At 38.7% G+C, this 25,771-nt stretch overlaps 1 protein-coding gene across 1 annotated transcript in view; it reads right to left on the bottom strand.

Moving 5' to 3' along the window:
• The window catches only part of kiaa1549lb (KIAA1549-like b), a 50,273-nt gene that overhangs the window by 19,596 nt on the left and 4,906 nt on the right, over positions 1 to 25,771 (bottom strand). The window contains 9 exon segments of the mRNA XM_046863843.1: positions 1,404 to 1,575; positions 2,225 to 2,376; positions 3,668 to 3,727; positions 8,507 to 8,675; positions 9,203 to 9,336; positions 10,119 to 10,338; positions 12,708 to 12,823; positions 12,948 to 13,439; positions 18,255 to 18,599. Of these exon segments, the coding sequence (XP_046719799.1) occupies positions 1,404 to 1,575; positions 2,225 to 2,376; positions 3,668 to 3,727; positions 8,507 to 8,675; positions 9,203 to 9,336; positions 10,119 to 10,338; positions 12,708 to 12,823; positions 12,948 to 13,439; positions 18,255 to 18,599 (1,860 nt within the window).

Here is a 25,771-nt window from a genome sequence, read left to right on the forward strand (position 1 = left end):
AGTGGGGCCTCCAGCAGAAATTCTGAACGAGCGCTTTATGAACGATCAGAAGCTGAAGCAGTCTTCTCTGCAGGTGTGCTTTATACTCCCTGGACATGACATCAATTTTCATCAACAGCCTGTCTTCAATTTTGACTGATTAGACTCAGAGCATGGGCAATGCAGTCGCGTTCCCAAAGCGTTCCGACTCAGCTTGAGTTCCTCAAAGGGAACCTACATCATCTGTCTCTGAAATCCATTATTTCATTTTCAAAGATATTGAAAGAGTGAATTAAAACTTATTTTATATTTTATACATAACCAACTGATTGCATAGATGATATGATGATATGCTTTTCCAGACTCTGTCCCACAGAACCCCAGTCCCACAGAATCCTTGTCCCACAGAAACCCACTCTCACAGAACCCCCATCCCACAGAAAGCCAGTCTTGGTCCCACAAAACCCCAATCCCACAAAACCCCAGTCTTGGTCTTACAAACACCTGTCCCACAAAATACCTGTCCCACAAAACCCTAATTTCGGTCCCACAAAAACCCAGTCCACAGAAACCCACTCTCACAGAATCCCCATTCCACAGCAAGCCAGTCTTGGTCCCACAAAACCCCAGTTTCGGTCCCACAAAACCCCAGTCCTAAAGAACCCCAGTCTCAGTCTCACAGACTAACTGCAGCACAGAGCCCAGTGAATGTCCCACAGAATCACTGTCCCACAAAACCCCAGTCACAGTCTCACAGAATCCCAGTCCCACAGTACCCCAGTCAAGGTCCCTCTGAATCCCAGTCCAGTCTTACAGAATCTCATTCCCAAAGAACCCCAGTTTCAGTCCCACATAAACCCTGTCCCACAAAAGTTCTTCAGAATCCCATTCCCACTGAACCACAGCACCAGTCTCACAGAACCCTGGTGCCAGAACTACGGAATTCCAATCCAAAAATAACCCATCAACTTTTTGTAGTTGTACGGTGCACTAAATTTCAAAAATATTCAGATGTGATTCTAATCCTCTTTGATCCCAGTATGTGCTGATGGATGTGTTTATGCTAATGCTTGCATTTGTGCATGCCTGAGGCAGTGCATGTGATATGTATCTGAACTAATCCCACATTCTATGTGTTGTAGGAATTGTTCCCTGTTATAGGAGATTTATCTTTCTTGATTTCTTGCTGAGGTTCAGTGCATCCTCCTTCTCTCTCTCCTGTGGAGAACTGAAGTGGTTTCTAGCACCTCTGAATACAAGAATGTGTGTGGGGTGGTCTTAATCAAATCCCTGTTACATATGAAAATGGTTTAGTGGATTAGTGTAGAAACACTCATCAGAATCCCTAAGCTAGCAGTTGTCTATCAGTAAGCCAGGCAGGAGCAAAGCACTGACTTTAAGTAAGAACAGAAATAATAACAAACCTTCAGCTTGGAGCTGGACAAAATACCCAAGTGTCAGAGCCATGGTCTGGGAGTCCACAGTGTTCAGGAATTTAGCTGCAGTTGTACCAGGGAGTGGCATTCCATTCAACTGCACGTAGTAAGTAAGTTCAGCTGGGTTTTTTGGTCCTACCACTCGCCTCATGCCAACCATCTGAGATCAAAGAGACAGCAAACAGAAGTGATTAGAGAATGTGAACATTATACACCAAATTTGTCATAACTACAATCTTTGGTCCCTAGCTAGAGTCTGCACAAGATCTGAGCTAGTCCATTGCTTTGGGATTCTACTGCTTAATGATTGTCAGTCAAGGCCAATATCATGAAGACTTTTTTGGATCCCCAAGGTTTTAAAAGTTCCTGGACTATGTTTTCTTCAAAGCTGATGGCGATATTGTCTACAGTGAAGTGTGTATGATCATAAATCTGCATTATTCCTTCACATGTGGTCAAATATCTGAAGATTTGCCTCTGAATTTCCTTCTCATTTGTTGGTTGTTCAAGGATGATAGTAGGGTGGTCTTATTTTAAAAATAATTAAGGAGGAGGATTCCCAGGATTTGTTACAAAATAATGTAAATGATCTGAGCAAAGTCCAGATCTCTGATGTAAATGGACCACTGCATGATCATTGATGTTTCGCTGTGCAAGGGGACAGTGTTGGAAAAAAGATAATTAAAGTACTTTATTGTACACAGAGCTCACCTCAAAACATTTTGATATCCCCTCATACCTTCATCACACAACCACAGCACACATCCAGTAACCTCAAACTGTTAAATTAAATTCAGACTCAGGGTTACCTGCACAGTGTAACTGCCCACTGTGTTGGCTCGTTTAAAACGGACACCCTGCTGATGTGCTACCATGAAGAGCTCTGCCAAGCGCTGTTCCATCAGACTGGCAAAACTCTGGTACTGACCCTCCAGAGACGAGTTCTCCACATCCTGAATCACTGCACACAAACCGCAACAAAGCATGCAAGAAAGGCAGGATTACTAGTTATTTGCCTACTGTGCAGTCGTTAATCCAATCACACTGCAGCAGAACTAGCTCAAGAAATATCGACCATCTGGAAAGGCCCAGACATGCGAGCCAATGAAATACAGTCTCTTTCTGATGAGATCATTACCTTCTCCTGGAGGGCACGTTCACATAAATCTATACTCACTCACATATATAGTACATACATTTTACGATTGATCACCCTCAAGAGATATCAGTGTTACTTATGGTATCCCACCCTTATTTTACTTTCATTTGATTGTTCCGGCTACAAGGAGGGTGTCCAAACTAAAAGAGAATTACAATTACAATCCAAATCTAAGACAAGAAGGAGATGTTTTGGTTATGAACACACCCATTAAATAAAAAAAAAGGAATATCGACAAAGGCCATGTGTTTATCACACATTATACCACAGTGCTTTTGAATACTCGATTCTGATTGGTCAGAAGGTGTTGATTTGTTTACATACCCAATTCTGAAAAAGCAGGGACATGTAAATTAAAACAGAATGCAATGATTTGCAAGTCGCATTAACCCATTATTTTACTCACAACAGAAAATAGAAACCATTTAAAAGTTACCATTTTAAGAAAAGAAATAGGGTCATTTTGACAGCAACACGTCTAAAAAGATTCGGGACAGATGCAAGAAAAGATTAATGAGGTTAATTTGGCAACAGGTCAGTAAGATGACTGGGTCTAAATAATGTATCTTAGAGAGGCAGAGTCTCTCAGAAATAAAGATGGGCACCAATCTTCACTAATCTGAGAAAGACTGCGTCTACAAATTGTCGAACAATATCAGAAAATGTTTCTCAATGTACAATTGCAAAGACTTTAAATATCTTATCATTTACAAAATATAATATTAAAAGATTAGATAAAATCTGGGGAAATGTCTGAGCGAAATGGAAGGGTCATCTGTTGGATGGCGGTGATCTTTGGGCCCTCAGGCGGCACTGCATTTAAAACAATCTTGATTCTGTAAAGGGAAATCACTGCATGGGCTCATTAACACCTCCAGAAATCATTGTCTGTAACACAGTTTGCCATGTCTTGACGCAAAGCTTTCAGTTTTTGGTAACAAAAAATTGTCTTTATAGGTTCGACTCTTTTTTTTCAATGTGATCCAAAAGATGATTGCTGACTTAATGAAACAAATATAGAAAGAAAATCAACGTTTCCTGATTTGTTTCCATTTTCAGTCAATGTTACTGATAGATGTGCTCAATCACTTACCTGTGATTACCCAGAAGTCCTTGGTAGCTGCTGAGGTGTTGAGGTTATGGTACTCCAGAGCTAGGTGAGAGGACACAATACAATAATAAAATATAAAAAATCAGGCAAAAAATCCAGATGATTAATGTAAATCCAAACTATTTTATAAATAACCCTGTAGAAGGCAGTGTAATTATAACAATCAATTACAAAGCTTTACTCCTAGAGTAAGAGAATGACTTAATTTTATTTATTTCTTCATTAAAATCATCAACTTGTATTCTCGATCACTTGCCTACAAGTTTCTTCAAACAGATCATTGCAGAAGTAATTAAACCTGTAAACCTTCCATCATCATTGGTAAATCCTTCAAACTGGCAGTTAGAACCCCTTGACATTGACCCTTGTCAGCTGTCCAACTACAGATCAATATCAGACATCCCCTTTATCGCCAAGATTTTGGAAAAGATTGTAGCACACCAGTTCTGCTCACATCTACTGAGGAATAACATTTTTGAAATGTATCAGTCAGGATTTCGGCCTCATTATAGCAGAGAGACGGTGTTTTGTTTTGCTCGACTTTAGTGCAGCTTTTGACACCAAACATCATAATCTCCTCCTTCCTGGACTGGAGAACGTTGTTGGAATAAAGGTAACAGCTCTCTTCTGGCTCAGATCTTATCTGACTGATCACTATCAGTTTGTTGATGTAAATGGTAAGTTCTCCACACTCTCTGAGGTAAAGTGTGGTGTTCCACAAGTATTTGTCTTAGGCCCACTGCTTTTCTCTTTATATCTGTTGCCTCTGGGTGAAATTACACATAAACATGGTATTCACTTTCGTTGCTATGCTGATGATATACACTATATTTCACTATTTCAGCAATGCCAGATGAGAAAGATCTTTGACCTTAGTGTGATTATTGACTTTAGTGTTTCCTTCGAGGCTCATGTGAATAATATTACTAGGATCGCCTTTTTTCACCTTAGACATATTGCTAAAATTAGAAACATGATGTTACAGAAAAAAATTTTTTTGTAACATCTAGATTAGACTACTGTAATGCTTTACTGTCTGGGTGTTGAAATAAGTGCATAAATAAACTAAAGTTTATTTTTAAGTCCTCAGTAGATATAGAAAATATGAGCACATCAGCTCTGTTTTAATCATCTACACTGCTTCCAATTACATCTCACACTGATTATAAAATACTACTATTGACGTATAAAGCACTTAATGGTCTCGAGCCTCAGTATCTGAGTGAACTTCTGTACCAATATGATCCTTCATGTCTATTTAGATCAAAAGGTGCAGGCTATTTGTTGGTACCTCTTATAATGGAGACTTCAGCACTGGGCAGATATTTCTCTTATAAACCCCACAGTTATGGAAAATCCTTCAAATCAGTGTTTAGGACTCAGACACAGTCTCAGTGTTCAAGTCGAGGCTGGAAACATTTATTTAGTCAAGACTTTTATCGGTAGATTCTGCTTAGGTAAAGGAGCAGATCTGGAGGGATCCAGGATATCGAGTGTTCGGTGAACTGGGATATTTGTATGCTGTCGTCCCCTCACTCTCACATGTTCACTCACGTTTGTTGAGATGATGTGGTGGGTCATCTTTAATCCCAGAGATTTCTCATGTCGGTGTTAACTTCTGACTCTCATTAGTAGTTATGCTGCCATAGCGAGTCTTGCCAGAGTCCAAACTGCACAGTGACCTTAACGTTTATACAACAGTGAGGAGACTTAATAATCTCTTTCTCTCTCTGTCAAGTTAAACATGCTCCTAAGGTACCAGTGACCACTGTTTCTGCCCCTCTCCTCGGGTCTACCCGCTGGGGATGGTTTCTCATCAACAGCCTGGGGATCCATGAAATTCCAGAGTAAGAACAGGAGCTTTGAGGATGGATTTAGACTGTAGTTAATGTCAACAATCTGCTACACTGACTCAGGACTACAGCTTGGATCTGATCACCATCACTTGTTTAGCTGTAATAAATGGACATTCTGTGCCACCCAGATGAGGATGAGGTTCCCTCTTAAATCTGGTTCCTCTCAAGGTTTCTTCCTTATGCATCTCAGTTAGTTTTTCCTCACCACAGTTACCACCAGCTTGTTCATTTTTTCTTACCACATTAGCTGTGTAAAGCTAAAATGCATTAAAATGAATAGATGCGCGGTATTAAAGTGAAGTGCTTTGATCCTTCAGGTTCAGAGGCGTTTCCAAATATTTCACCACGTGCACCATTAGTACTGGTGAAGTGAAGCCCTGCAGCAATTTCCTAATTAAAGTTTGACTCAGTTACACATCGACAGAGTGATTAAAAACTTTGGCCGGCTGCATCCTCTCAGGGCATGTTGGAGCAGAGAGCATGAAATCAGAACCAGGCTTTGGACTATTTCTTCTGTGGATTCAAGAGCATGAAGCTTTTTTTTATTTTTGCATATTAAATACATTTGCATTTGTGGAGATTAGATTGCTACAAGCCAATTAGGAATGTTTGAAAGAAGATTTATGCTTTTCTCAGCACTAAAAAGAAAGGCTTGAGGCTTGAGAGATTTGGAGACTAAATTAATATGGCTCTTGAGATCATGCAGCAGATGGAGGAAACTGGGCTTTTTCAACACTTTGAATGGAGGTATTAGTCTTTCTGGAAGCTCCTGGAGGCTTTGCTAATTAGCTGATGAGACGAGTCTGATGGGGTATGAGCCAATCAATTAAATAAAAAATATACATATAAATTTCATAGCAGAAGATCTATAAAGCCTCCAGGAACAAAACCAAAAAAACCATGAGCATGTGTCCTTAAGTTGGAGAGTGTGTTTTTTCCTCCCATTTGCCTGAGGTTCTGTAAAATACACAACCTTCTTATACACACACACACACACACATACACACCCCTTATATAGCACTACCCCATTGTTAATTATTTTTCCTCCTAATTAGATTTAATGATTGATGCGTTCCCTTTCGCAAGGAGGGGCAGGAAACAGCCTTTGCTTCCTGTACAACAGTATCATTCTCCACCTTGGCCTGCCTCATGCTTACAGAAGATTTTAGCACAAGATGGAAAGAAGTATAACGTCTTTCCACTTTAATGTTGCAGCTACTGTATTTGTAACTTCATCTTGTGTTACAACGAGAGAGTAATATTTGACTGTTTCAAAGCGTGACACAGGAGACTCCCTCCATAAATGAATATTTCTTTACATAAAACTCACCAAATCTATAATTAAGATGCATTTAAATCTGTTTATGTGGAACATCAACTTATAAATTCCTATAAACACTATGGAAATTCTGTTACCTGACCCATCAGAATCCAGAATCCAATACTGTAGCATATACAGATCAGTAGTGATGGACAGTAATGAAGTAAATGTAATTTTTAAGTGTACTCAAGTAGTTTCTCATGTGTCTGTACTTTACTGGTGTTTCGATTTGTGGAGATTTTTACTGTAACCACTACATTTCAAAAGTCAAATCTCTCACTTTTTACTACATTTTGTGAAATCAGTCGTTTCTTTTTATTTCTGAGGATAAAAACGGAACTGGTGAAACACACAGCGAGTCACCAATCAGGATCGAGCGCACGCTCTGTTTTACACGTGTTCTGATCGGCGCTTGGTGCATCTACTGATCACCAACATACAGTTCAGCATCAGTTCAACATCAAGCAGAACATTTAGAGAGGAATAAATGATGAAGAAACTCCAGACTCAAACACGTGTGGATTTTTTGTGTAATTTCTTTTAAAGTGGTTGAAAAGAAGGTTTTGGGTTCATGATGATTGTAATAGAAATCAATCAGTGTTTGAGTCATTAATATCATTCTATTAATAGATCAGTGTGCTGAGAGTCACATTCGAGTCTTTTCACATAAACTGAGGTGATTAAGTAAAGAGTCTTGTGATAAAAATTATAATAAGAACATTATAGTTATAATAAATCACTACTTTGGTAAAGGAGCAGAAGTACTAAAGTACATTTGAAGGCAAATATTTTAAATACTTTTACTCACTTTTACTTTTGCCAGAGTGAAATTTTATTGAGTTTATCTCTATTTTAACTCAAGTACGTAATTTATGTATTTAATTCACCTCTGCAGATTAACACCAAAGCACACTAACTTTATTAGGAATTAGGAATTTATACATCTTTTAAACATTCCCTCTTTTTCGGTATTTCCAGAAGTCTTCTTAATCAGCTCTTGACCTCTCGTCTCTCATGTCTCATCTACTGTTCCAGAAATCCTCACTCTATCTGTTAAAATAACCGTATAACCTTTCTGCTTTAAATGCCATTTCAGATTTTTCCCGGTCCGAGAGCCAGAAATAAAAGGGTAAGAAGTGAAATGGAGATAAGCAGCAATCAAAGCGATCAGGTATCACAGAGAAAAGCTGCATTACGTCCTGACTGAGTGAAAAATATGTTGGCCCACAATCTGCCTTTAACCAGACAACAGTCATTTTGTTCTGTTTCCAATGAGATGGCTTTCTCTTGACCTTCTGTAGCAACCTGAACCATGCTAAGCTGTGCTTCTAAAAATAATCCAACATGATGTATTGTGTTTTTATGCCTTTAGTACAGAAATGTGCAAATACAACCGCATCGCATATGTATACAACTTTTGCAAGCAACACAACATTAATTTAAAAATATGTTACATTTTTTACAGTACAGTAACTAATTGTAATATATTGATAATTAAATATCGAAAATAATCATCTAGAAAATATCGCGTATGTACTATCATTTATGGAAGGAGTCTCCAGTGTCATTGTTTTGTAACAATCAAACATTGAGTGAACAAATAAACATGCAGCATGCACAAAATACGTCCATAAGAAACCTTACGTTCTGCTATAATGAGCGGAGGGTAAAACAGGAAGTAGCCCACAAGCTCAGCGGTCAGGCGACTTAGCAGGTTACTGGCCGCGGTGCCATTCAAAGTCTCAGTTCTGTTCTGCACCACATAAACCAGAGACACTGCAGGAGATCCAGCCGACTGAGACACACTCAGGATCTGATAGATAAAAAACAAAAGCTAAAATCAGCAAGAGAAATAAATAGTGACATTTTGCTATTTTATTGCCTTTAGAATCAATATCACTACTGAAAAAAGTTCTGGAACCTTTAGAAGAACTTTTTGAAGAACCCTCAAGGAGCCATTGTATCAAAAACTAAAAAAGCCAACATAGATTGTCTCCAAAACTGCAACTCACAGTGTTTTCTGACCAATCAGAATCCAGAATAAAATTAAACCTAATTGCCCAAAGAGAATAATAAGATTTGATGTGAAGATAGAAACATTTTAGAAAGATTGACATTTTTTTAATCTTTCACATCAAAATCAATGAATCTTTTTTGCATCATTGAGTTAATTTTGTTTTGTTTGATCAGAAATTAGATAGATAGATAGATAGATAGATAGATAGATAGATAGATAGATAGATAGATAGATAGATAGATAGATAGATAGATAGATAGATAGATATGTGTGTGTGTGTGTGTGTGTGTGTGTGTGTGTGTGTGTGTGTGTGTGTGTCACACCTCTACACTGAGTGTGCTGTAACTATTTAGAACTTTGGCCTCGGCTTCAGCAAAAGCGTTCTCCAGTCTCTCCTCCATCAGCTCAGCAAACCTGCAGGACCTCAGATCATCTCCTGGTCCTACAAATCTCAGAACTGTTTTCACACAAACAAACAGTTAAACACACTTTTACACACACAAACAAACAGCACAGTATGATGGAAAATATTAGCATTTTCAATGATACTACAGCGAAGGGTTCTTGAGGCTTCATGATTCTAAAATACTGTACAGAAAGGAAAAGCTTCTATCTGGTCACTTTGAGATGAAGCTCAGATCAGTAGATGCTTGACCTTTTGCAATGCTCTCCCATTTTCACCCAGGATATCTGGAGTTCATCCAGAGTGAACATCAGGGTTGACTATCACAACCCTTCAGTGAATTGTTTCCAAAATAATGGGTTTCCAGACCCGACTTCCTGGGCCTTTGAGCGTTCTGTACATCAGCTAAATCATTTCTACTATTCTTTGAGATAACTGCTAAAAATGTATCATCTTGTACATTTTAGCATCAGAGCTAATCCTGTTTAAAAACCCTGAAAGCCTGGCCGAGAGCTAGCGTATGGTTGTGAGTAAACACAAGCAGCATGCTAGGAATGATGACGCATGATAAAACTGTATGAGGTGCCAGCCAACATCTCATCTCAGCTGACAGCTACTGCTGGGATGGCTATAACATTTTAATACAATATCACAATAACAGGGAAAGTGACATAGAAATTAAACAGCACACAAACCGATTAAGGCAAAAATCCCGCAGGCTCTATTTAACAATATTAGATTAGCTCATTCCCAGTTTCCTGCCTGAACGTCTCTGTTGTTGGACGTAAATCAAGCTCTAAACATGTGCCAGCTCTCTGAGCCACTGAGTCTCTGACCTGTCTTCAGCATGAGTGAAATAGTAGGAGTTGGCCTCCAGGGGGCTGCTGGGGTTGGCAATGCCTGAACCATGGGCACAAACTGCCGGATATCCGCCATTAGCCTGTCCATGCCGTAGGAGCTCAGAGCCTCCACGATAAAGGACGAGGTGTAAACCATATTGCCACGGGTTACGTAATAGCCCACGGTCACATTGGACATCGTGGACAGACTTTCGATCTGTAGAAATGAAGCATCAGAGAATTGGTCAATTCCTAAAAAAAATGCTACAAGTGCACATATAAAAAATGGGCCATGTGAATGGTGTTGGATATACCAGAACATTAGAAGTATGAATACAAAGATGTATGATTACAAGAAGTCTTATGGGTTGAATCTTGGTCAATAAATACCAATTGATGGTATTAAATGAAAACATTAAAATTATGTCACTTTCCAGCATTGATGAGTTCAAGCTGTTTGATTGAATTTGTTCGAAATAACGCTTCATTTTCCTTCATTTTTTATGTACAACTTGTTTATTAGCATGCTAATTTTTCTTTCTTAGAAATTTATTTTGGAGAACAACTCTCCTTCCTTACTCCATTAGAACACTGTCAGTATTTATCAAGATCTCCTTTTACACCGAAAAAGAGCATGACTCTGAGGAAAGGCAGAATGCTGAGATGATAAAATATCTACCTAGCATGGCGCTGCTTGGGCAAAATATATAACAGTGCTTAGTTCAATTCCGGTTCTTTTTTTTTTTTAATAGCTGTTATGTTTAATACATATATTTAATGTATTTAAAGTCACCCAAAGTGTAGAAATGTAAAATATTTGTAACATTAGCAGATTAAACACAAGCTTAGCATTTTCAGTACAGTCACACCCATGAAACAGACATTGCTGTGGTGTGATTTAGAACAAGTCCAGAGGAAAAGAGATGTGATTTTAAATTTTATTTTATTTTATTGTTTTATTTTCACAGGTAAAAACAGGGCTCTGGGCGGTTTTCTGAATGACACCATACAATGACAGAGGGCCCCACAAACCAGCATGCATGAAGTGTGTGTGTGTGTGTGTGTGTGTGTGTGTGTATGTGTTGAGGTCATGTTTGGAAACTGCAGAATTTCTTATACAATTGAGTTCTGTTACTCAGGATGTGAACTGGCCTTTTGCCTGAGTCAGTAATCAACACCTCATAAAGGTGATATTGAGGGATTGTGTTTCAGGGAGATGAAACTCGCCCAAACTCCCCTTGATTTGAGAGATCATTAGGGGATTAGAGAGCTGCATTTCCGCTCAGGAACTTTAGGAACATCAACAGAAGTCATTTGCGGTCAGGGAGACTTTTATCTATTGTTACTTCTGGATTAACATTTTTGGAAAGCACCTGAACGGTTAGTGCTCTATATGAGAATGTTATGAGAAACAGTTGCTTCTGAGAGTAGCTTTGGCTTTTCCACTGCATATTTATATGGGGAATCAATAAGTGGTTAACAAAAAAGAATGGATTTTTATAAGGCTTTTACAACCCTAGTAAAAGATACAAATCTGTTTAATAAAGGTATTCCCTGCCTTATGATGGAGATGTGCACCCTTGACCCCATCATAACTTATAAATATTGTAATTCGAGACATGGCCTAGCATACCCAGGAGTATTAAAGAATGGTCATCATTATTGGGTAGTGTACTGTAATTTATTAATAACTAATTTTAACAAATTACAGTACATCATTTAGCAAAACAGCAATTTACACTTAATATTTTTATACAAATATTTTTTATATATTTTAAAAATATTTTTACAATTTTATTTTATTGCAATCATCATCATAAGATCACAACTCAGGGACTACCTGTATATGATTAAACAAAATTGGGGCCAATTTTTATGACATTTTACAGGAATTGGAGTGCATCAAGTTAAACATTTTAAAATCAGTAGAAGCCGAACAAAAACACTTTACTGATGTCTTGGAACTATTAAGTGTCTGGAAGTCTGAAGACTTTTGAGATTCCAGCTAAGCTAAGATATTTTAACCAAAAACATGTTCACTTCTACCAAAAGGTCAAGACTTCACAGAAAATAGGAATGGGTAGCTCAGTGGTTATCGTGTAGGACTTCTGCTCAGAATGTCATGAGTTCAAATCTCACCACCTCTAAGCACCCTCTTAAGGCACCCTGAGCAAGGCTCTTGACCCTCTAATGCTCCACTTGCACAATCATTGATATAATGGAGCTTAAAACTAATTAAAATTTATTTGCAGAAAGTGTTTACTTCATGCTAAGAGTGTTTGCTTGGCATCCACACAAAATTGAAAGCAGTTCCGTTGTGAGATTAAGTTGTGGGACGTGGGAGCTGATTGGTTAAAGCTCTGGGTTACTAATCGGAAGGTTGGGGGTTCAAGCCCTGATATCGCCAAGCTACCACTCTTGGGGCCCCTGAGCAAGACCCTTAAACCTCTGCGTATCATGGCTGACCCTGAGCTCTGACCCCATGTTCCTAACATTACTGGGATATGCACAGAAAGAATTTCACTTTGCTGTAAAGTACATGTGATAATTATAAAGCACCTTTGATTTACTTTCTATAAAACTGACCTTTGCTCGGACACTGCTGTCATTCAGAACCTTGGTCAGTGCCAATGTCAGGCCTCTCGGAAGGTTGTGTTTCAAAATATTGTCCAGTCGATTCCTCCTGATGTGGACAGACAGAACTGCCAGAGAAGGTCATAAAGACATAAAGAATGAATTAGAGTTACCAGGCTTAGATATGGAACTCGCAAGTTAAGAGAGAGCCGACACCCATCATGGTAGTAAAGTTAACATTACAATTCTCACCCGTTTTAACCCACATCCTGTCAGTTATGTTGCAGCTGTGTGGAGAACTTTCAGTCGTGGTGGTAATGGTTGTGGTTCTGGGTGGACTGGTCCTGACACTCAAGGTGGTGGAAGTCCATTTAGGGGACGAGGTTGGTGCTATAGTTCTGGAAGGCTTTGCTATAGTTGTGGATGTTGCAGAAGTGGTAGATCCTATGGTGCTGGTTACTTGGGTTGTGCTGGTCAGCTGTGTAGTTGTAGTAGATGCGGTGGTAGTTGTGAAGGCTGTCATGGTGGTGATGGGGGTGAGTTCTGGGACCTTGCTGGTTGGTAGTTCCTGGGTTAGTGGTTCTGATTGGACTGAAGTGTTTATATTTTTGTTGGGTAATGTAGGTCTTATCATTTGAAAAGGAGGTAAAGCAGAGTCATTTCCTTTAGCAGGAAACCTGGTCTCTCGAGATGTTAGGACAGAGGATGGAAACCCAGACATCCACTGGTCCAGCGTAGTCTTTTCTGTAACAACAACATGAATTTTACTCACTTGCTGTAAAAGGTGGAATGGGATTAGAGCTGAGTTCTGAGAGAACTCAAGCAAGGGCTTTGATGAAGATACTGACACGCCATGTGGTAATTCAGATTCATAATAAGATGCTGTCGAAGGTGATGAAGGAAATGCTAATGGAGATAAAGCTAAAGGCATTCTTGGAGATGCTGGAGATGTAAATTGTTTTTTTAACAAATATTGGTAATAGGATGACGTGGCTGCTGATGTTAATGCTGAGAATGCTGAAGCTGATGATGAGGTCAATGAAGTCCGTGTAATTTCTGATGGTACAGATGTTTTAGTCAAAGGCAACTGATGCGTTTTTAAAACAAAATCATAATTCAATGTGAATAATTGTGATGGTGTTAGTGATGACGATTCCAATGTTGGTGATGATTCTGGCGGTAAAGAAGCAGATGATGATGATGATGATGATGATGATGATGGTGGTGATCCTGTTGATAATTCTGTTGGCATTGATGCTGATGGAGATGCTGATGCTGATAAAGCTGATGTAAAGGCTGATGGTGATAATTCTGATGATGATTCTGATGATGGTGTAAGTGATGGGGATTTTGTAAGTGATAATTCTGATGACGATGTTGCTGATGATAATGCTGTTGGAGATGATTGTGATAATTCTGATGATGATTCTGATGATGGTGCAGGCGATGGTGACTCTTTTGTTGATAATCCTGATGATAATGATGATGATGTTGCTGCTGATAATGCTGATGTAGATGCTGATGGTGATAATTGTGATGTTGTTGCTGGTGATATTGTTGATGGTGTAGGTGGCGGTGACTGTGTTGGTGATAATTCTGATGATGATTCTTGTGATAATTCTGATGATTTTGTTGCTGGTAAAGCTGTTGTAGATGCTGATGGTGATAATTCTGTTGATGATTCTGATGATAGTGTAGGTGATGGTGACACTGTTGATAATTGTGATGATTCTGGTAATAATTTCGCTGCTGATAAAGCTGTTGTAGATGCTGATGGTACTAATTCTGATGATGTTGCTGCTGCTGATGGTGATGGAGATGATTGTGATAATTCTGATGATGATTCCAATGATGGTGTAGGTGATGTTGATTCTTTTTGTGATAATTTTGATAATGATTTTGCTGGTGGTATTGCTGATGCTGTAGATGATGGTGACTCTGTTAAAAATTCTGATTCTGATGTGAATGGAGTTAAGGGTGATGATGTGGTGGGTGATGATTCTGATAGTAATTCTATCGGAAATGTTAATAGGGATGTTGGCAATAATTCAAAAGATGATGATGATTCTGAGAATGTAAATTCTGCTGATAAATCTGATGATGCTGGTGATATTTCTGATGGTGAGAATGCTGATGGCATTAGCTGTGATGATGGTGCAGATGATTCTAAAGGTGATAAGACTGGTGATAATGCAAATGTTAAATCGGATGATGATGATAATGTTGATGATGACACTAATAGTGATGGTGATACTGCTGAAGATAATTCTAATTGTGATGATGCTTTTGATGAATCTGATGGTGATGCCACTGAGAGTGATGATGGTGACGATAAAGCTGATGGTGATAATGCTGGTGATAATTTGAATGGTGGTGCTGTTGGTAAATCTGTTGACAGAGATACTGGTGAAAGTTCTGATGGCGAGGATTCTGGTGATAAATTCAGTAATGATACAAGTAATGATGATGATGAGAATGCTGATAATACTGCTGATGGTGATGATAATGGTGGTAATATTTCAGAAGCTGATGGTGAGATTTCAGGTGATAAATCTAATATTGAATCTGTTGACTGTGCTACTACTGATAATTCTGATGGTGATATATCCATTAACGATGCCAGGAATGATGATGGTGAGGATGCTGATGTTGATGGTGATGGTAATAATGGTGGTGATAATTCAGAAGGTAATGATGGTGGTGATAATTCAGAAGGTAATGATGGTGGTGATAATTCAGAAGGTAATGATGGGGATGGTAATAATGGTGGTGATAATTCAGAAGGTAATAATGGTGGTGATAATTCAGAAGGTAATGATGGTGGTGATAATTCAGAAGGTAATGATGGGGATGGTAATAATGCTGGTGATAATTCAGAAGGTAATGATGGTGGTGATAATTCAGAAGGTAATGATGGTGATGGTAATAATGGTGTTGATAATTTTGAAGAAGATGATGATGATGGTGATAATAATAATGGTGGTAATAGTTTAGAGGGTGATGCTGTTGGTAATGCTGATGGTGAGATTTTAGGTGATGAATCTGTTATTACTGAATCTTCTGTTGATGCTGGTGATAATTGTGATGGTGATGACGCTGGTTTTGAAAGTGATAGTCCTGAAAAAGATACATCTGATAGTGATCCTAATACTAATTCTAATGACAATAAAGGTGAAGGTGAGGATCCTGGTGATAATTTTACATGTGATGGTTTTGTTGATAAATTTAATATTGGTGATGGTGGTAATGATGGTGGTTTTGATTCTGATGGTAATGATGGTGATAGTTCTGTTGGTAATGGTGCTAAAGCTGATGATGCTGGTGACCTTTCTCCTAGTCCTGGAGTTAAAACAGTCTGTGTTTCTAATGTGGAAATTGATAATAAACTTCTGGTGGGTGAAGACACAGATGATATTCTGTTTGACAAAAGGTTTATCACTGGTTCTGGAGTCGATAACAAATTGATACCTCTTGTGTTTAAACTATTTGAATCATTTGATGATGATGATGATGATGATGATGATGATGATGGTGATGTATTTAATACCTTATGAAGGGAAAGCATTTTATTGCTGGTTGATGAAAATGACAGTCCACTTTTAGTTGTAAATAATTGCTGTAGTTGATGTTTTATAGGACTGAACCCTTCAGTCTGTGCAGGATTTGAGCTGCTTGCTTCTGATCTAGGCTTTAATGTCAAATTGGTAGAGAACTCACTGCTCACTGACTTCTCTTTCCAATCAGAGATATTGTTTAGTCTTATGGGTGTAAGTTTTAGGCCAGATGCAGATGTTTGTTTAGACACTTCAATAGATGTAGTTCCATCAACAAATTTGTCTCCTGAAATAAATAAAGTATTTTGGGTCAGTATTCCAGGGCTGGTTGGTATTTTTCTGTCTGAAGATGTGAAATAATCTGTATTCACATCATCTTTAGTTGTATGCATGATCTTATGATAGAGTAATGAAGGTGTCATAATTGGGGACCTCTTGCTAAAAGCTAAACCCAGGAACGTTGACATGAAAGAAGAACTTGTCTCCATAGGTTTCTGCCCTGAATTTAAAGCAGTGACTAAAAAATGTCTTTCTTGAGAAGCAAAGTTATTGTTGAATGAGTTTCCAGATTCCATTAGATGAATTGAGGTGGCCGTTTCTTGGAGACTTCTTTTAGAACCTGATGCAGTTGCAAAATGGGAAATGATGCCATTTCGAGAGGTTAAAGACTTTCTGTCTAAAAGAATTGGTGTCTTGGTACTTGGTACTTGGTACAGACTGTCAGACAGGTGTTTAGCTGTAGAGTTTAAGAAGATGGCAGATATTGAAGGTCTGGATGAGGTCAATGCTCTTGCTGTAGCCTCAGAAGAGAGTATGTCAATTCTGTGAGATATAAGTGCTGTTGATGGGATGTTGGTTGGTGATGCATCCCAAAAATCCAAAAATCTATGTTCATGTGGTTTTAGAGTTCTATTAGTGCTAGTTTCTTGAGGTTGTTTTCTCAGCATGTATTCAATGAATGCAGAAGATGTAAGCATCGTTTTTGTATTTTCTGAGAAAGAGACACTGTGCAGAAGGCTCACTGATGTTGGTTTATTAGTTGGACTTGGCAAAAGGTTTCTAGAAAAAGAGTCAGGTGCAATAAGTGGAGACTCCATGGTTGTCATGTCTGTCTCAAAAAACGAGGTTTGAGGTGTAGCTCTAGGTGATTTATTTTTGGCTTGCCCTGGAACCTGTGTGGTCAGAAATGTTCTATAGTACCCTAGAGATGCATTGATGTCTTTGGAGTTTTGTTCTTCCCCATATGGGATTTTCGTATTTCGACTTCTTGGAGAGGATGGATTATTATATAATTCAGACGAACCTGTTGGAGAAACCATCAAATGAGTGCTTTTGAAAGAAGGCACTATTTCCTTTTCAATTAAGAATGACGCCACACTTGAATCTGCCTCAGTGTGGATCAGCTGTTCTCGAGTTGTGGCAGACCGAGTTGCTGATTCCCCATAAATCTTTGTATACATGCTGTTTTTAGATCCATGTAACTGCATTCGGGTCTCACTTGATGGATCCTGTGGGATTGTGGCTGCAGATAGAAAATAATGACCATACATTTTTCTGACAATTGAGGACGGTTCTTGTGATGGTTGTCTTGCGGGGTGTATGACTGGGGCTCTAAGCTCTAAGGGTTCTGCTGGCACTGGGCTTTGAAGAAAAGCTTTGTATTGATTATGTGCTACTGAGGTGTTTATGGTTTCCTTAAATGAAAGTGGTTCATCTAAGTACGGTGTGTAAGAACCAGTGGTTGGGCTAGGTGGTGTTGGAACAGAACTATATATGTAAGCAAGGCTATGTGCTAAGGGTTTATTTTTAAATGGTGACCTTGACGAGGTTGAATCTGAAGTTGATGGTAGTAATAAGGATGATGATGGTGATGATGATAGTAGTGTCGATGAAGGTAACATTGTCATTGGTGATGTAGCCACTGATGATATGATTTCAGTGGAAACTGGAGGTACATTGCGAGAATGGATAAAACTGGTGTTTGTATGAGTGCTGAACACCAAACCTGAAGAATGGTTCCTAATGTGCACCAAAGCAGATGCTGGGATCATAAAAGATGGCTCTGCTCTCTGAACAGAACCTGCAGGTGAACGCTTAGACTGGTTAGTGGTCTCTCTAACAGGACTCTCCAGAGTAGAGCTGAAATGAAAATCGATCTGTGGTTTTGCAGGTGGTCTGGCTGATAGAGACTTCTCTCTCATGTCCCTTTGACTCGTTGGATCAGAACGGACGGCCGAGACAGGATCCTCATCGATCATAAGCAAACCAGATGGCCAAAGAGAAGAGGCTGACAGGGCTGCTTTGTCCAGAGGTGATGCCAATGATCCAGATGCCTCATAATTTGTTCCATCTGTTGGAGAAGAGATTCAGATGGATATACTGGGAACATATCTGATTGTACTGGGTTATATTGGGAATCTTTACAATGTAGAACTTTAGTTCAAATGCTATAGAGAGGAGAAGCTGTAATTTTCCTGTCATATATTCTAGAAATTTCTTTGTGAAGCAGGCAGGCAGAATTATAGCTCTGCTGTATAATACAAAGCACTCGAAGCAATTAATTTAAAGAGTCTTTAAAACCACTTGAACAGACCGAACGGAACTGGTGTATATTTTGTAATTTTAAGGAGAAAAAAAAGACAATCATTAAACACTACAACAATGAGAAACTTCTCAAAGTCTATACTTTTCTCCACAATACACCACAAACTCACACACAGAGAACGAAATCATACCTAAAATAGCACTGTGCAGGACCTTCAGAACGGATCTCATATACATGTATCCATCTACACATCCATTCTAACAGTCAGTACACAATTTGCAATTCTGGGACATACGAGGTGGTATCATAATCTTTTGTGACTAGTTTTGTAACATACCAACAGATGGCAGCACACGGCTGCACGCACAGTCACAGGAAGCACAGACCTTGAATTTAGAATGCAATGTTCCTGTGCACGAAGCCAGTGTCATGAAGATATGCCTTATATGGCCTGGAGTGGAAGATCTCCTGCTATAGAGCTCCATCTATAAAGAACATTATGAATGTGAACACTGACTACACCCCAGTCCTCCTTACCTCACCTGCATCAGTACTTGACTTTACTAACACCCTTGTAGCTGAACGAATCTACACAAATCTCAATAATATCTAGTGGAACATCTTCAAAGAAGAGTGGATGTTAATACAACAGCAAATGAAGAGTGGAATGTGATATTCAAAAAAGGAGCACATGCTAATTTTATGCTGAGGTGTCCACAAACGTTTGGACATATAGTGTACATATTAATTTAATGTCACAGAGGGGATTATTATGGTCAAAAGCTTGATGAAGTAAATCTAAGCAGTTTGTAAGTATTGTATGAAAACCAGAACTATATTTAAAAGGTGTGAGACAAAAGGACATGACAGACGGAAGTATGTGATGTCACACACTCCAGTTTCACATGTGAGTTTATATATAAAAAAAAACACATACTGGAAGCAGTGAAGGTCATGATGTCCCTCTGTCCCATTATATGCCTAGTGGGGAACTGACACACTTTCCGCGTCCCTCGAGTGTAAACCTGCACTCGACGGTGTCTAATGCAGCACAACATTGCAAAATTCTAACATACTGTACAAATCATCTCTCAAAATGTCCTTCTTGTCTTTCTTGACAAACCTGCTTAGTTGCAGATAAACTATATGTGTAGATGGGAGCAGATTCTCTCACAGAAGACCTCTGATTCTGGATCTGGGCAATCGATCGTTTCTAACTGCTGACGAGGTCAAATAAAAGCTTGCTCTGCTGTTTATTAATAGCAAATCGGTGGTAAAAACGGGTTCGGTGTTGTGCCGCCTGTGATCACCGCTATGACTTCAATTTATCAATTAGTGCTTTATCTAATGAACATGTTCTGCATATATAAATACAATACAAGGTAATAACGCTATGAGATACTTGGAGAAGAAACGATATTTGCCGCAGTTGCACTTATTGAGGACCATCATGCTGAAATCCATATTTAACTGATGTTTAATTGATATTATGAGAAAATAAAGTTCATTGATCAAACATAGAAAATCTGTACAATGCGATTTGTTTGAATTTGAAACCTTTACCATTGGGGTTAGAAGTGTAGCATCTGTAGTTTTTTTTTTAAGACTGTAAGTCAGTGTACAATGTCTTCAAACTAGTCTCCAATAGTGATGGAAAGATCGGATCATTTTAGTGACCAGGTTTATTAAATGTTGTTTATCAATATGAACGACTCTTTTTTTTAGTTATTGTTTCATTTCATTGCTTTAATCCTTTAATCACCTTCATAGTATATATGGGAGTCACGTGACAAATGGACGAGTGACTCGGACCAGAGGACTCATGGGATGAACTCAGTTCTGTTTCCTGTGTGATGGAAACTGCATAGTGTCCTGATAAATGAAGACTCGGACTTGACTCGGAGTCGAGAAGTGCACTATTCAATTTTCATGTGTATCCAGTAGAAAATGAACGAATCACTCTTCGAGACGACTCGTTCTTCTGAGTCACATTCAAGACTTGTTCACAATGAACGAATCGTTCATGAACGACTCATCACTAGCCTCCATTTTGACTGCCATATGCAGTACGTAGAGTTTTCTGGTTAGAAGCTCTAGGAATAAGGAAGTCCAGCTGACTGCAGCTTAAACAAGTCTGATGTATTTATTAAAGCCGAGCTCGTCAATCTAACCCCTCTGAGAGTGACCTACTGAATGTGACACAATTTTGGCTGTGCTCGGATACTGCAGTATACTTTGTGTCCTTTTGTCCAGGAAACACTGTACACTCCTGTTCCTTTTTTAAAGCTATGAACCTTTAAATATGCAGTTCAACCCTATAAAGAACTCTTGATTTTAGAAGCATGTACGTATTACCCAGGAGTGTGGAACAAACTTCAAACTAATGGTCATTATTTTTGTTTTAATACTAAGAATTTAAGTTAATTGGCTTTTAAGAAAAAATATTAGCCTCCTTAAAAAGTCCGGTATGGAGATTTAAGGAATTCTCCAGTGTCAGCACTTTGTGGTTTTAAAATAATAGATTCTTTCCAATGGAAGAAATTAAGCTCTTAAGCATCTTTAGACACTTTATAGACACAAGTTTGTAGACACCTGAACATCCCATTTCTCATTTAGTTTTCATTTGCTTTTATAAAGAGCTCCACTCTTCTGGGAAGATGTTCCACCAGATTGTTTGACGATATTCATTCAGCCATAAGGGTGTTAGTAATGTCAGGTACTGATGTAGGTGAGGTGAGGTGAGGAGGTTCTTGGATTGTAGTCAGCATTCACCTACATTCATGTTTATCAGGGTTGAGGTCAGATCTCTATTGTAGAAGAGCTTCCACTCCAAACCATCTTAAGCATAACTTCATTGAGTTGGCTTTGTGCATGCTACATCATCTGAAGACATTTAATACAATTGTGTTCCTGCAACTTTGTGCTCACAGTTTGGGGAAGAAGCACTTATGGATGGTTTATTATGAAGAAAGAATAATGAGCTTTATGGAACTTCTCGAAATGATCTGATATATGAACTGTAGAACTTCACTATTCATAATTTAGCGTATTTAATATAATATTCTGTAAAAGCCTGTCTGAAGGGTCGTATCATTACTGTATGAATAATAAGTCAGGCTATAATTTTGACTGAAGGGGGCATCTGAGGGGCATCAGGGCCAAAATATGACACAATATTTAAAGAATTTACATTTACACATTATAGTGTAATATCACATATATTTGCTCTGAACCTGCTTATAATCTGTTAGCGTTAAAAAATATCCTTTAATGTTTAAGCAATGTTATATCTAAAATCCGAGTTATTAATTGCTATTCAATATTACTACTTTAAATTAATTCATTTTTATACGTTTGATATTGTAATATATTCGATCACAGTATGATTGTTATTTATTCGTCTGTTTCTGTCCACACAAACCACTCAGGTGCTTGTTCAGTCCTTCATCATCTCAATCCTGTAACTCGCTCCTGGAAGGTCTGAAAGCAATTCAACCTCTGCAGCTGTTCCAGAATCAGGTTCCTGTAGCTGCCAGAAACAGCCCCATCAACCTCTCAGCGCTTATCTCACCCTGCACTGCACCACACTCCCTCTGATCCTCATGCACTTCTCAACTGGTCCCACCACCTCTCCGGGTACAGGGAAGATGTGCTTCCAGACTCTTCTTTGTTCTAGCACTTAGGTGATGGAATGAACCTCAACCACTGAGCCTCTAACAGCATCTAAAGACCTTCAAGAGGTTCTTAAATTAGTATTTGGTAATAAAAAAGACCATACTTTCTATTAATAGTCTCTGTCCTAATAAACCAGCAGCAGAATGTATTTATTGATTTAGACTTTGAAGCACTTTATAAGTCACTCTAGAAAAGAAGGCATCTACCAAATGCCTTAGATATAAATGTAAATGGTAAATTGCCTGATGAGGCTAAAAGACTTTTCCCATTGGCAATTTTAAATATACAGTATATAGAACATTCATGAAGATACGATGCTGAGATCCATGAGCATAAAGAAAAAAATATAGTTTGCACAAAATTTAGTTTAGTCAAAAATACTTTGATCTTTATAAATGTTTTCTATTTACTTATCACTATTGCAAACAATTATAAATACACAAATCAGGTATAACATTATGATCCACCTGCCTGATATTGTGTTGGTTTCTCTTTTGCTACTAAAACAGTCGTGACCCATCGATCATCAACAGCATGAACTTCTTCAGCAGTTTAAGCTACAGGAGCTCGTCTGTTAGATCGGACCACACGGACCAGCCTTCAGTCCTCACTTGCATTAATGAGATAATCAGTGTTATTCACCACACCGCTCATAATGTTATAATGTTATACTGTCAGTGGCGGGCCGTCAGGGTCAGTAAATCTTCTCTGCTGGTCTAAACACTATCAGAAGCACTGACCTACATTTACCACCTAAATTTGTTTGATGAAATTGTATTAATTTATTCTCTTCATGTGGTAGTGTTTCTCTCGGCTGCACTGCTTCCAGTACGTGTATGTGGATGTTGGATTTTTTGTCCAATCAGATTTCAGACTCTATGTGCTGCCATGTAAATCTAATCTGCCCAGAGCCTTCAGAATCAGTACTGCTGGCCTTTTACCATAGAGAATATTACCAACAGCTCTGTTTCTTTAACCAATCAGATTTCAGATTCTCCTCACAGGGCAGCTAGCTGGCCCAGAATGGCGTCAGCATTTTTCCGTCCTCTGATTGGTTGGTCAGAGGGAAACTGTTACAGCCGAGTTCGACTGGTAAAACACGTGTGTAGCTCTGCACACGTTCATACATCTGAGTTAGACATTTTTGTTATGCCTACAGAGGAAAAGAAATAGATTTGGTCTCAAACACTTAAAAATCCACTTTCCAGAAAAGCTAGACGGCTAGGAGAGGTCAACCCCGAAGCTAGCTAGTGTGTCTCAGCCCAGGAAAGGGTTTGTTCTCCACTTCCAGACCAGTGAATACGAGCAATACCACTGGATTACAGCCTCTGGGGGGCGCTGCACATTGTGAGTCTGCATATCTGGTGGGTAGGTTGTATTTTATTTAAATTTTTAATGTTGTTTTCATGTTATTGGACAAATATTAATTGTGAACTGCTCCAGATGTTGTAGGTGCACAGTTGTGGTTGTAGTGTAGAGGTTTGGAGTCTTAACTGGGTTTGTTGTTTTAGTAAAATAGTTTTCACCTCCATATGTGAAATGTCTCTCTGTAATGCAGCGTGTTGTTATATTGTGTTTTTGTATTGTATTGATGGTTTCTATAATTGTGATGTGATAGTGGTGTATTAAGAGGTGGATTAAGTTGGGTACGTCCTCACTGAAGGCCCAGGTACCAAATACACGGCCCACCACTGCATAATGTTATACCTGATCAGTGCATATATATATATATAGTGTGTATATGCCACTGCTAAAGAGTGTTTTGTTATTTGCCTGAGCTTCATGTTAAAATATCAGCTCTACAGTATGACAAATCTGTGATTGTTCTCAATATGGAGGAGAAAAAGCTATCGTGTGTGTGTGTGTGTGTGTGTGTGTGTGTGTGTGTGTATGCATGTGTGTATGCGTGTGTGGGTGGGTGTGTTAGCAGTGGAGGAGTTGGCATCAAAGTACTGAGGAGAACGCACGAGGCCTGGTGTAACACATGGCTAATTTAAGCTTCTATAAATCTACTTTACTCCTGAAGAAAATAGCAGGTTTTTCAATGAGCCATTAAAGAAATAAATGTTCCAAGATACCAAATACCACTGTAAATACTAAGGTAAATGTACACTCCTGACTGTTTCCTAATAATGAGTGTATTCAGTCTCATCACTGTGTTGTGTTTCTTTATAGAATACGTGAGAATCTCGACATCTGCGGTTATTCTGGTGAAATAAAAACAAATACACTCTGTAACAGTGCGTTTGTCTTTAAGGAATAAACATTTAAATGAAATTGCGTGTTATAGTATCGTAATATATATAGTATAGTAATATCAGTGTTATAGAGAAGTGCAGTAGATCAGAGCTGCATCACACACATGATCTCATACAGTCAGAATGAACATCATCACTAAAGCAAGAAACCCAATGAACACAATTCAACACGTCTCCTTTCACTGGAGCCACAACTGCACCTCCACACACATCATCTCCAGCAGGAGCACCGATATTCACCTCATCACACACACACACACACACACACACACACACCCAAACACACACCTCCACATACATCATCTCCAGCAGAAGCACCGATATTCCCTCATCACACACACACACACACACACACACACACACACACACACACACACACACACACACACACCTCCACATACATCATCTCCAGCTGAAGCACTGATATGCACCTCATCACATCACCCCCTTGGTTTTATTTGTATTTTTTCGGTGCATCACGGTTTTCCTGTGGATTTTCAATAAAGGCTAATTTTGTGTTTTAGTGCAAATTCTACACAAAAAAAACCTGCAAAAATTTATAAACAGTTCATTAAAAAACTGTTTTTAACCTGTTTTAGTGACCTTTTCTTCACCATGTCCAGCTTTTTGTTCAAGTATGTCTTGTAAATGTCCTTGCAAGTGTGTCTGCTATCAGATCACTTTCTGCTCCTGTGTCAGCGATTGTGGAATGAAGAAAAACAGATATTAAATCCATGTGAATGTAATTACGATTGTGCAGTTTGCTGCAGATGCGGGTTGAGAGCTCTGACTAGTGAGCTCTCTGATCAAAAGTTTAAAGAAAAGTCACAATCAGCTTTAAGTAGCATAGATGTGCAGCTACCATGAGCCCATGCTGTTGATTTCTGCTGGATTTACAGCAATACATGATGTGAAAACTCCAACATAAAAATATGTAGATTAGATTTAAACCCAGAATAGAAACAAATTTCACAAAATAGAAATAAACATTAATGTAACCTTGACACTGACCAGGCAGGTACTAAGGATGAATGCTGTAAATTA

Source organism: Silurus meridionalis, chromosome 13 (assembly GCF_014805685.1).
Source record: "Silurus meridionalis isolate SWU-2019-XX chromosome 13, ASM1480568v1, whole genome shotgun sequence".
Taxonomy (NCBI): Eukaryota; Metazoa; Chordata; class Actinopteri; order Siluriformes; family Siluridae; genus Silurus; species Silurus meridionalis.